The 12799-nt window shown below is 35.9% G+C and overlaps 1 protein-coding gene across 2 annotated transcripts in view; it reads left to right on the top strand.

The window, feature by feature from the left end:
* Nucleotides 1–12799, top strand: part of SERINC1 (serine incorporator 1) — a 35787-nt gene that overhangs the window by 5826 nt on the left and 17162 nt on the right. The window contains exon 2 of one of the 2 annotated variants that reach the window (XM_034990481.1): nt 11338–11499. In XM_034990481.1, coding sequence (XP_034846372.1) covers nt 11338–11499 — 162 coding nt within the window. Of the gene's footprint in view, nt 1–11337; nt 11500–12799 lie in introns of those variants that run through there. The other variant, XM_034990482.1, reaches the window with a different exon arrangement.

The following is a 12799-nucleotide window of genomic DNA, read 5'->3' as shown; positions in this document are numbered from 1 at the left end:
ATTATGAGTTTATTTGATTTTAGCCATTCTAACGTGTGTGTGGTGGTTATCTCATTATGCTTTCAGTGTGCATTTCCTTAGTAACTGATGATATTGAGCACTTTTTCATGCACTTATTTGCCATCCATATATTTTCTTTCTTAAAATGTTCAAATAATTTGCCCAGTTTTTATTTTGGTTGGTTGGTTTTCTTAAGTTTTAAAAATTCCTTATATATTCTCAGTACAAATCATTTATCAGCTACCTGATTCCCATATATTTTTTTCAAGTCTGTGGCTTATCTTAATTCTCTTCAGGGTGTCTTTCAAATTGCAGAAGTTCTTAATTTTGATGGGACCTAGTTTATCAATTTTCTTTCTTCTGTGGGTCATGCTTTTCATATTGTATCTAAGAAATCCTCAGTTAATTTTGATATATGGTTTGATTGTGGCTTAAGGTTCTTTTTTTTTTTTTTTTTTAAGATTTTATTATTTTATTAGATAGCAGGAGTATGGGAGAGGGAGATGCTGAGCAGGGAGCCTGACCTGGGGCTCGATCCCAGGACTCTGGGATCATGACCTAAGCCAAATGTAGACGCTTAACCTACTGAGCCACCCAGGCGCCCCTTAGGGTTCTTCCAGTTATTTCAGTACTGTTTATTAAAGAGATTGTCCTTCCCATGTTGATTTGCTTTGGCACTTTAATCAAAAACCCTTTTACCATATTTATGTAAGTCTATTCTGAACTTTATTCTGTTTCATCTATTTGTGCCTATACTGTTGCCTAAACCCACCCTATTTTGATTACTGTGGCTTTAAAATTAATCTTGAAGTTAGGTAGTGTTGTCTTCCAGTATTGTTGTTTTTCAAAATTCTTTGGGCTATTCTAGTTCCCTCACCTTTCCATATAAATTTTTAAAGCAACTGGTTTATTTCTACCAGCCTCCTACTGGGATTGTGATTGGAATGTGGTTGACTCTATAGACAAGTTTGGAAAGAATTGACATCTTAAAATATTGAGTATTCAATTTATGAGCTCAGTTTTCCTTGCCATTTAAGTCTGATTTGTTTCATCATTGTTTTCTAATTTTCATCATTTGGGATCTAGTACATATTTTGTTAGATTTATACTTTAGTATTTTTGTTGGTTTAATTTCTTTTTTGTTGGTATGCAGGATTATGATTAATATGTGTATAATGACTTTGTATCCTGGGACCTTGTTAAACTCCCTTGTAAATCTAGTAGCATTTTGTAAGTTTTTTGGCATTTTCCATGTAAACAATTATTTGTGAATGGAAAAGTTAACTTTTCCCCTTGCTGTGTATATTTCTTTTCTTTTTCTTGTCTTGTTGTATTGACTAGAATCTCTAGTGTGAAGTTAAGTATCTGTGATGAGAGCAGATATCTTTGCCTTATTTTGAATCTTAGGGGAAATAGACTTTAACCATGAAGTATGGACGGCAGCTGTAGATTTCTTGTAAATGCACTTTATCAAGTTGAGGATAATTGTGTTCTTTCTTTGCAGAAAGTTTTGTTAGATTTATCATGAATGGCTATCGAATTTTGTCAAGTGATTTTCCAGCATCCGTTGAGATGACTGTAAATGATTTTTCTTTAGTCTGTGAATATGGTGAATTGCATTGGTTGATTTTCAAAAGTTCAATCAGCCTTACTTTCCCTGACTAAGCCCTACTTGGTCACAGTGTTTTATATCCTTTTATTTTATTTTATTTTATTTTATTTATCTGTAAGAGAGCAAGCGCACAAGCAGGGGGAGCTGCAGGCAGAGGGAGAAGCAGGCTTCCTGCTGAGCAAGGAGCCCAATGGGGGACTCCATCGCAGACCCTGGGACCTTGAGCTGAGCCAAAAGCAGACGCTTAACCAACTGAGCCATCCAGGCATCCCATATAGCCTTTATTTTTAAAGGCTTTTTTTTAGGGGACCTGGGTGGCTCAACTGTCTGACTCTTGATTTCTGCTCAGGTCATGATCTCAGGGTCATGAGATTGAGCCCCATGTGGGGCTCTGCACTAAGCATGGAGTCTGCTTAAGATTCTGTCCCTCTCCCTCTGTCCCTCCCCCCCCCCCACTTGAACACTCATGTTCTCTCACTTAAAAAGGGGGGGGGGGCTTTCTTTAGAGTAGTTTTAGGTTCATAGAGAATTGAAAGATAACAAAGATTTCCCATATATCCCCTGAATCTACACATGGATAGTCTCCTTCCTTATCAACATCCCCCACTAGAGTGGTACATTTGTTACAATTAATGAACCTGTGTTGACACATCATAATCATCCAAAGTCTGTAGGTTACATTATGGTTCACTCTTGGTGTTGGACATTCTGTGAGTTTGGGCAAGTGTATAATGACATGTAGCCACCATTATAGTAGCATACAGAATATTTTCACTGCCCTTTTTACTCTGTGCCTTGCCTATTCATTCCTGTACCCACTCCAGCCACTGATCTTACTGTCTCCACAGTTTTGCCTTTTCCAGAATTTCATAGTCAAAATCATACAAGATGTAGTCTTTTCACATTGCCTTCTTTCAGTTAGTAATACCCATTTAAGGTTTCTCCATGTCTTTTCATGGCCTGAGAACTCCTTTGTTTTCAGCACTAATGTACCATTATTTAGATGTACCACAGTTTATTTGTTCATTCACCTACTAAAGGACATCTTGGTTGCTTCCAAGTTTGGGCAGTTAGGAATAAAGCTGCTATAAACATCCATGTGCAGGCTTTTTGTGTATATGAGTTTTAATATGCATTTTCCATATGCATATGAAATATGTGGAACAGTTTTTCATATGCTTATTTGCCGTCTATATATCGAATTTGGTGAGGTGTCTGTTGACCCATTTTTTAATCTGATTGTTTCTTATTGTGTTTTAAGAGTTCTCTGTGTGTTTTGGATAACAGTCCTTTATGATCAGGTGTGTTTTTTGCAAATATTTTCACACAGTCGGCCTTCCTTTTCATTATTTTGATGTTGACCTTTGCAGAGCAGAATTTTTTAAATTTTAATGAATATCAGTTTATCAGTTATATTTTTGTGAATCATGCTTTTGATGTTGTATCTGAAAAGTCATTGCCACACCCAAAGTCATTTAGATTTTTTCCTGTGTTATCTTGTACTGGTTTATGGTTTTAGGATTTACATTTAGGTTTAAAATCCATTTCGAATTAACTTTGGGAAAGGGTGTGAGATCTGTGTCTGTATGTCTAGATTCATTTTTCTGCATATGAATGCTCAGTTGTTAACAGTACTATTTGTTCAAAAGACCATCTTTGTTTCATTGAATTGCCTTTGCACCTTTGTCAAAGATTAGTTGATGGCATTTATGTGGGGGCTATTTGTGGGCTCACTATTCTTTCTGTTCCTTTGATTTGTCTTTTCTTTTTGACAGTACCATAGTGACCTGTTATTGTTGCTTTATAAGTCTGAAGTCCAGGGACACCTGGGTGGCTCAGTTGGTTAAGCGTCTGCCTTCGGCTCAGGTCATGTTCCCAGCGTCCTGAGATCGAGTCCCACATCGGGTTCCTAGCTCAGTGGGAAGCCTGCTTCTCTCTCTGCCTGCTGCTCTCCCTGCTTGTGCACTCACACGCTCTCTCTGTCTCTCTCTCTCTCTCTCGCAAATAAATAAAATCTTTTACTGAGGGTTGCTGGAGTGGGGGGTGGGGTGGGAGGGATGGGGTGACTGGGTGATAGACACTGGGGAGGGTAGGTGCTCTGGTAAGCGCTGTGAATTGTGCAAGACTGTTGAATCTCAGATCTGTACCTCTGAAACAAATAATGCAATATATGTTAAGAAAAAAAAAAAGAAGAAGAAGGTAGCGGGAGGGGAAGAATGAAGCGGGGGAAATTGGAGGGGTAGACGAACCATGATAGACGATGGACTCTGAAAAACAAACTGAGGGTTCTAGAGGGGAGGGGGGTGGGAGGATGGGTTAGCCTGGTGGTGGGTATTGAGGAGGGCACATTCTGCATGGAGCACTGGGTGTTATGCACAAACAATGAATCATGGAACACTTCATCTAAAACTAATGATGTAATGTATGGGGATTAACATAAGAATAAAAAAATTTAAAAAAAAATAAAATAAAATATTTTAAAAAAAAGTCTTAAGTCTGATAGTGTCAATCCTTCAACTTTGTTCTTCTTCAATATCATATTGGCTATTCTGGGTCTTTTGTCTCTCCATATGAATTTTAGAATCAGTGTCAATATCTACACAATAACTTGCTGGGGTTTTGATTGGGATTGCATTGAATCTATAGGTCAGGCTTGAGGGATTGACATCTTAACAACACTGAGTCTTCCTAATCCATGAATGTGGAATATCTGTTCATTTATTTAGTTCTTTTTTTTTTTTTTAAGATTTTATTTATATTTGTCAGAGAGAGCTCAAGCAGGAGGAGTGGTAGACAGAGGGAGAAGCAGGCTCTCTGATGAGCCAAGAGACCGATGCAGGACTCGATCTCAGGACCTGGGATCATGACCTGGGCTGAAGACAAACACTTAACTGACTGAGCCACCCAGGCATCCCTGTTTAGTTCTTTTATTTTGCTTATCAGAATTTTGTGTTTTTTCTCATATTGATCTTGTATGTACTCTGTTAAATTGATACTTAAGTATTTTGGGGTTTTTGTTTGTTTTTGGATGCTAACATAAATGGTAATGTATTTTTAATTTCAAGTTTTACTTTTTCATTGCTGATGTATAGGAAAGCAGTTGACTTCTGTCTGTTAACCTTGTATCCTGCAGCCCTGCTATAATTACTTATTAGTTCTAAGATTTTGTGGGGGTTGTTTTGGTCACTTCTTTTGAAATTTCCATGTAGATGATAATGCCATCTGTGAATGAAGATAATTTTATTTCTTCCTTCCCAATGCATATACCTTTTATTTTCTTTTCTTGTCTTAGTGCAGTAGCTAGAACTTCCAGTACAGTGTTGAAAAGGAAGGATGAGAGGAAACATCCTTGCTTTGTACCTGATATTAATTGGGAAGGCTTCAAGTTTCTCACCATTAAATGTGATAACTGTAGGTGTTTTGTTGGTTTTATTAATCAAGTTGAGGGAGTTCCCCTCTATTCCTAGTTTGAGAGTTTTTATCATGAATGAGGTTGGATTTTGTCAAATATGTTTTCTGGGCATCTACTGATATCATCTTTGTGGACATTAACTGATTTTTTGAATGTTGAACCATTCTTGTATATCAGGGATAAAACCTACTTGGTCATAGTATATAATTTTCATATATTGTTGGATTTGATATGCTAGTATTTCGTTGAGGATTTATGCATCTGTGTTTATGAGAGCTGTTGATTTGTAGTTTTCATTTTTTATAATGTCTTTGGTCTAGTTATATTGTTAAAAGTAATGCTGGTCTCATAAAATGAGTTAGGCAGTCTTCTCTGCTTCTGTCCTCTGAAAGAGATTTCAGAGCACCGGTATTTTGTTTCTTTAAATGTTTAGTAGAGTTCACCAGTGAACTCATCTGGGTCTGGTGCTTTCTGTTTTGGAAGGTTATTAATTATTGACTCAATTTCTTCAACAGATACTGGCTTATTCACATTGCCTATTTCTTGTTGTGTGAGTTTTGGCAGCTTGTGTCTCTCAAGGAATTGATTCGTTTTATCTAGGTTTTCAAATCTGTGGACTGTTGACAATATTGTTTTATTATCCTTTTGATAATAACGTTGTGGTGAGGTATTGAGAAAGGAGAAGTGTTCCACAACCCTATGATTAGGTCTTAGTCATTTATTGAACCTGTGTCTCTGGACTGTGAACTCACAAGTGTCTCTCGGGCTTTTTTTTCCTCCTAGGTGGAAGAGGATGGCTAATTTGGGCTGGAATTGAGTATTTCCCTTTCCCTGCATTATTGTGACACTGATAATACCCCAGCAGGTTAGGGTCTGCTTAACTAGTTTCTCCTTAGCGTAGGCATTGTAAAGAACAGAGTGTTCTGGGTATATTTTTAAATGGTTCCTTTTCCCCTCTGCTGCAAGAAGCATGAAGGAATTTCCACAGTAAGTTCCAGCAATTCTTCAGTTAAAGTTTAGGTTCTCCTTCCTGGGCGTTGGTTCCTAAGTTGACTTCCACTTGGGATTCTCTGCTCTGGTAAGGCACGGCTCCCTGTATTTGCCTATCTGTCTCCAGTCTGGGGGCAGTGATTTACCCCGTATCCTAATCTCTCCTATGGATCCTAAAAGAGTTTTTGATATTTTACTCTGTTCAGCTTTTTACAGGTGAGGACAAGAGTGGTGACTGCCATGCTTCTTGCATGGGCAAACATGTACTAGAAGTCTTCATATATTTTTTACGTTATTGATTTTGAATTGACAAGATACTAGAAAATTATGTTCATGAAGGATATTGGTCTGTTCTTCTATAATGTTTTTGGCTGTAGTGTCAAAGTAATTCTGGCCCACTAGAAAAGAGTTCTGAAGTGTTTTGCCTCTTCAGTTTTAAGTGCTTAATAGAACTCACCCAGTGAAACCATCTATGCCTGGGAAGGTTTGTAACTACAAATTTAATTTTTTAAAATAGTTATAGGGCTACTCTGTGTGATATATATATATATATATATATATATATATATTTTTTTTTTTTTTTAAGATTTTATTTTTAAGTAATCTTTACACCCAACATGGAGCTTGAACTCACAACCCTGAGATCAAGAGTCACATGCTTTACCGACTGAGCCAACCAGGCTCCAACATTATATATATTTTTTATTGAATGATTTCTGGCAGTGTGGGTTTTTCATAGAGTTTGTCCATTTTACCTAAGGAATTAAATAAAATTGTTCATACTTATCCCTTACAGTTTTTTAATGCTTCTAGGATCTGTATTGGTGTCTCTTCACATTTCCATAATTCATGATTGTGTGTTTACTCTTGCTCTTTTGCACTTTTATATCCTGATCAGTCTCTTTCTCAGTTGTAATGGTCTTCTAAAACTGGTTTCACTGATTTTCTTGTTCTGCTTTTTACTTCCTTGATTTCTCTTCTTTGTTATTTTCTTTATTTTTTGTTTAATTTGCTTATTTGATTTTTTTAAGGTAGAAGTTCAGATTGTTGATTTGAAATCTTTATTTTTGTCTAATCATTTGATACTGTAAATTTCACAAATGTGACATTATTTTCATTTTGTATAATTTCCTTTTGATATCTTTTCCCTGTGGATTGATTAGAAGTCTGTTAAAATTTAGTTTCCAGATGTTTTTTCTGTTACTGATGTCTAAATTCCATTGTGGGCCAAGAATACATGGTGGTCGTTTGATTTGAGACATTTTGTATGTTTATTGCAATTTGAGATTTGTCTTATGGCCAAGAATATGGTCTGTTTTGGTTAAGTGTTCTGTGCATTCTGGAAAACAGTTTGTGCTCTGCTCTGTTTAGATTGAGTATTCCCTAAATGTCACTTAGGCACAATTAATTGATAATATACAAATTTTCTATATCCTTACTGATTTTTGTTTTGCTACTTAATGAGAGAATATAAATGTGAATTTGTTATATTCAGTTTTATTAGTTTCCCCTAATGCATTTTGAAGTTCTCTTACTAAATGTAGAAACATTTAGGATTATAGGTCTCCTCCATGAATATCTCCATGTATGTCCCCTTTTCATTATGAAGTGTTCCTCCTTAACCCTAGTAGAATTCTTTGCTCTGAAATCTATTTTGTCTGGTACTGCTATAGCATGGTATTTGTTTTTTCTTTCTTTCACTTTTAACCTATTTGCATTTTTTTTTTCCTATTTATTTATTTGACAGAGAGAGACACAGTGAAAGAGGGAACACAAGCAGGGGGAGAGGGAGAGGGAGAAGCAGACTCCCAGCTGAGCAGGGAGCCCAGTGCGGGGCTCGATCCCAGGACCCTGGGATCATGACCTGAGCCGAAGGCAGACGCCTAACGACTGAGCCACCCAGGCGCCCCAACCTATTTGCATTTTTATGTTTAAGTAGGATTCTTGTAGAAGAGATAGAATTGGATTTATCTAACAGTCTCTGCCTTTTCATTGGAAGTGTTTATGCCATTTACATTTAGTGTGATTATTACGTTTGGGCTTAAATCAACCATCTTTCTATTTTCTGTTTGTCCTATTATCCCTTTTGTGTAGTTTTTTTTCCCCCCTTATTTTGCATTAATTGGCCATTTTTAGTATTCTTTTATTTCCATTGGCTTACTAGCTATACTTCTTGAGTTTCTCAGAGGTCACTTTAGGGTGTATAGTATTCATTTTTAACTTACTACAATCTGTCTTCATGTCCAGTCATACCACTTATTTATAATATTAGAACCTCGCATTAGTGTATAGTTGAATGTCTTCAATGTCTCCTCTTACATACTATTTGCAATCACCATATTTTTTTTCCACCTTCGTTATAACATAGGCCCACAATACATTGCTATTATTTTTGCTTTAAAAGGATAATTATCAGAAGGGCACGTGTTGTGATGAGCACTGGGTGTTATATGCAACTAATGAATGATTGAACACTACATCAAAAACTAATGATTTACTATACAGTGGCTAAGTGAACATAATAAAAAAAGGATAATTATCCTTTAAAGGATTTCCTTATATTTTGCCATTTCCATTGTTCTTCATTCCGTTTGTATAGATAGCTGTCTGGTATAACCTTCCTTCTGTTTGAAGGATTTCCTTCTAACATTTCTGGTAGTTTAGGTCTGCTAGTTTGGGATTCTTGTGTTCTTTTTATGTCTGAAAATGGTTTTATTTTGCATTAGTTTTTGAAAGAGACTTTCACTGAGCATAAAATTTTATCATTTGGGTTTTTTTAAGTGCTTACTTTTGGCTTGCAGTTTTTTAATTAAAATTGATACCTTTCCTTGTTTCTTTTTATATAATATGCCTTAATATTTCTGCCTGCTTTTTAAAGATTTTTCTGCTTATGGTTGTTTTTAAGCAGTTTGTGATGTGAGTTGGTGTGGTTTCCATGTTTTTTTTTGCTAGAATTTCATTGAGCTTCTTGAATCTGGGAATTTATAACCTTGATTAAATATGGGAACATTTTGACAATTATTTCCTCAGTAGGACTCTTCTGGTCATCTCCTCTTTTGAGAGTTCCAATTTCATTTACATTAGGCTGCTTCAAATTGTCTACACTGATCTTCTGTTCATTTTTGTCCTAGCATTTTTGTCGCATTTCTTTTGCTGTGTTTTTGGGCTCATTAATCTTTTTTGCGGTGTCTTAGTATTTTTTGGTTTAGTTACTTTATTTTTCATTTCTACAGGTTTGGTATAGATCTTTTATGTTAATCTTCCATGGCTCTCCTTAACATGCTGATGGTTTTTTTTAATCTTGAGAGTATGAAATATAGTTAAAATAACACTTTTATGCCATTATCTGTAATTAAGTCATCTGTGTTATTGGGTTGATTTTGATTTATTTTTCCATTAAAGCTTGTATTTTTCTACTTTCTTGCATAACTATCAAATTTTTATTAGATGTCAGACATTGTAAATTTTACCTTGATGGATGTATTTTAAAAAGATGATATTCTTGGGCAAAGGTGAGTTACTTGAAGAAAATTTGACCTTTTTGATGTTTCCTTTATGTTTTGTTAAGTGAGGCTGGAGCAGCCTTTAATCTTATGGCTGATTTTTTTTCTAAGCAATAGCCTATAACTCACTGCCTCCTGGATTACAAGGTTTTTCCACTATGGCTGGTGGCAATACCAACTCTTCCTACTCCTTGGGTATTTTATTCAAATGCTTGCCATGATCAGTGCTTTGCTGAAGATTCAAGTTGAAGCCTCTGCAGATTTCCAGAGCTCACTTTGTAGCTTTCTTCTCTCCAGGATTCTGCCCTGTAAACTCTAGCTGCCTTTACTTCTCTCAGTGACCAACTCTGTTCCAGCTCCCAGCTATCTCCTTAATTCGGGTGGACTGCTGGCCTTTGCTTAGATCCTCTCCCTATATTGGAAGCTCTCCCCAGGCAGAAAGATGGGTCAGTCATGGAGCTCACATCGTTTCCTCTCTCAGAAATTACTGTCCTGCATTTCCTGTTGTTAATTGTCTGAAAAACCATTGTTTTGTTTAATTTTTTTCATTGATGAAGGCAGTAGGATATGTCTGGTCACTATTAACTGCATCTTGACCTAAGTTTATAATAATTATCTCAAGCTTTTTTCTGTTAGTAGTTTTATTTTCAGCCGTGTCTGTTTTGTTCCTTGATAATTATTAAGTTTGACTTTCTCTTTTCATTATCTTATTTTATTCTTTTCCCATTTCATTTTTTAACTTTTCATTTGCTTTTTGTTATATTTCTGTAGTTCAGGTGAAGCACTTGTACAGAATTTCCTTTTCTTACTGAGTTATGTTTTGTTTCAGACTGGATTCTTCAAATGTCTCTTCCTCACCCTTTTTTTTTTTTTCCTTCCCTCTGAGGGTTGTGCTCGCTTATTTATTTATTTATCTATTTATTATTTATTTATTATGCATGCTAGAGTTATGTTTGCATAGTTGCCATGACTTTTTTTCTTTCTTTCTTAAGTTTAGTATAAACAGCTTTGTTCCTGTAGTATATTGGTTACTATGGTGTGTATGACTGCTACCATACTCCCTTCCCTTGGTTTCTGAGACTTTTCCCCCAGAGCTATCACTGTAAGACTGGAATATCCTAGTCTGTCCAGCTTTCTGAAGTCTGACAGTATGAGGGAGCTCAGCCTAGGTTATGGTGAGTCCTTGTGAGAACCTTAACGCTTAACCTTTCTGAACTATTGGCAGATTGCTTTATCAACGTTCATCTCTCCTGGTGAGGGAATTATCTTGTTCCCCTAGTGTAGTTTACTGTGGAGTTCCACTGGAGAAAGTTAGCTAGCCTGAGTTTTTCACTTTTTTCACTACCACCATCTCAGAAGAGGAAAAGATAAGGATGCCAGTTCCCTTCTTTTTCTCTTCTGGGGTGTTTGAGAATTCTCAGAATTTTGTGAATTCACCAGTATCATATTTGGGGGCTAAAGGACAGGAGCCAGAGATGGGCTTGTTATTATTCCAAGGTTTTTTCTTTGTTTGTTTTTGCTGAACTCTTTGCTGCTGGTAATTTTTTTTTTTTACTTTGTTATTTTAACTGATTTGATTTATTTTAACTGATTTAGAGGTCAAGCGCTTTTATGTTTGACTTTGGTCCATCTTTACACAGAAAGTACTAAGTTTTATTTGTGAATAATTATTGTGAACCAAATAGATTTTGTTCCTTGGTAATTGCTTTAACTTCAGTCCTGGGTTGTTTGTTTTGTTTTGTTTTGTTTTGTTTGAGTGGATGAAACAAATTTTCAGTATCATTTTAAACTATACTGATTTTTAATACTCTTTTTCCCAGATTCCATGTTTATGTGGCAGTGCCCCATGTTTGCTGTGTCGATGCTGTCCTAGTGGAAACAACTCTACTGTAACTAGATTGATCTATGCACTTTTCCTGCTTGTTGGAGTGTGTGTAGCTTGTGTAATGTTGATACCGGGAATGGAAGAACAACTGAATAAGGTTAGTTTTGTTTTTGTTTTTTTTTTTAATTGATCAACTGAACCTATAATGAGTATGCTTAAAACCGATTGTTGGGTTTTGGAAATTGTAATGTACAAAGTAAGATAACATGTAATTCCAGTTTTAGTAATCCTCATAATCTTTTAGGAAAGAAAGAATATAAGACTTACATAAGCTTAACTTTTCTGATGGTGGTACAGATAATATGCTGTGGTAATGAAAAATAAGTAATTCTAACCAGTTAAATGTCAGAACTCAGTAGGTCTCATGGAAAAAGCAACATTCTAAGAATGAGTAGAATTTTTGTATGCAGAGATTGAAAAATAGGAAGCAAAATGAGGATAAAGAGCTTGTTGAGCGGAATACGTATGCTTTAGGAAGACTGATCTGATAATTAGAAGTCAAGTAGTTAAATGTGGAGGCTCTTTTAATCGTGTAATCAAGAACTGTATAGGGGGCCTGCAATAACTTTTCTGAATATAGAATTAACTGAATCTGGATTTAAATATTGGCAGTGATAGAATCATACATAATACCCAGGTTCTGGTTTTAGACAATTAGCAGGAAACTGTTACTGTTAACCGGGGAGGGGAGGTGTTTTATTTTTTAAAAAAAAATTTCAGGGAGTCAGGTTGTAAAAGGAGATGGATGATTCATTTAGTTTATAAAACATTGACTTAGGGATAGTGCACTACATACATGTGTGAGAAAGTGTGTGTATCTAACAGGAAGTAGAAAACACGGTATGTAACAAAAAAGAAATCCTAGCTAGAGGTGTTTTGGGAATGGAGATGAAAGTTGAAACCATGGCAGCATATGCTGAAGAAGACCATTCAAAGTGTGAAGACTGTAACTTTGACAAAAGCTGTTATTGAAAGGGGTTGCTAGAGAAAAGGGAACCTCAGAAGGAACAATGAAAAAGGGTGAAACAAGTGAATGCCCTATTGTGCAGACCTTAGGAAGAAAGTATTTGACAGCCAGTACATCATTAGTGTCTTGAAAAAGTGATTTCTTTAGAGTGCTGGGATCAGAAGTAGGAGAATCAAACAACCGTGAGGAAATGTATCCAGTAGGTATAAACTGCTGATTTGAGAATTTATGTAACAAAGATGGTAGTCTTAGAGGGCAGCTGAGTTAAGGAAAGGATTTTTTAGGATGAGATTTAATCATTTATATTTTGAGAGGGGTTAAAGATATGGGCTTTAATCTGTATGAGGGAGGGAGGGAGAAGGTGATCAAGAGAAGGTATAGAAGTTGGCTTTCCACCAAGACAAAACAAATGACAACAGATAATTTGAGA

This window comes from Mirounga leonina, unplaced genomic scaffold (assembly GCF_011800145.1).
Source record: "Mirounga leonina isolate KUSES-001 unplaced genomic scaffold, KU_Mleo_1.0 Mir_53, whole genome shotgun sequence".
Lineage (NCBI taxonomy): Eukaryota > Metazoa > Chordata > Mammalia > Carnivora > Phocidae > Mirounga > Mirounga leonina.
Note: the sequence above shows the minus strand (reverse complement) of the source record. Positions and strands in the feature narration are given on the sequence as shown.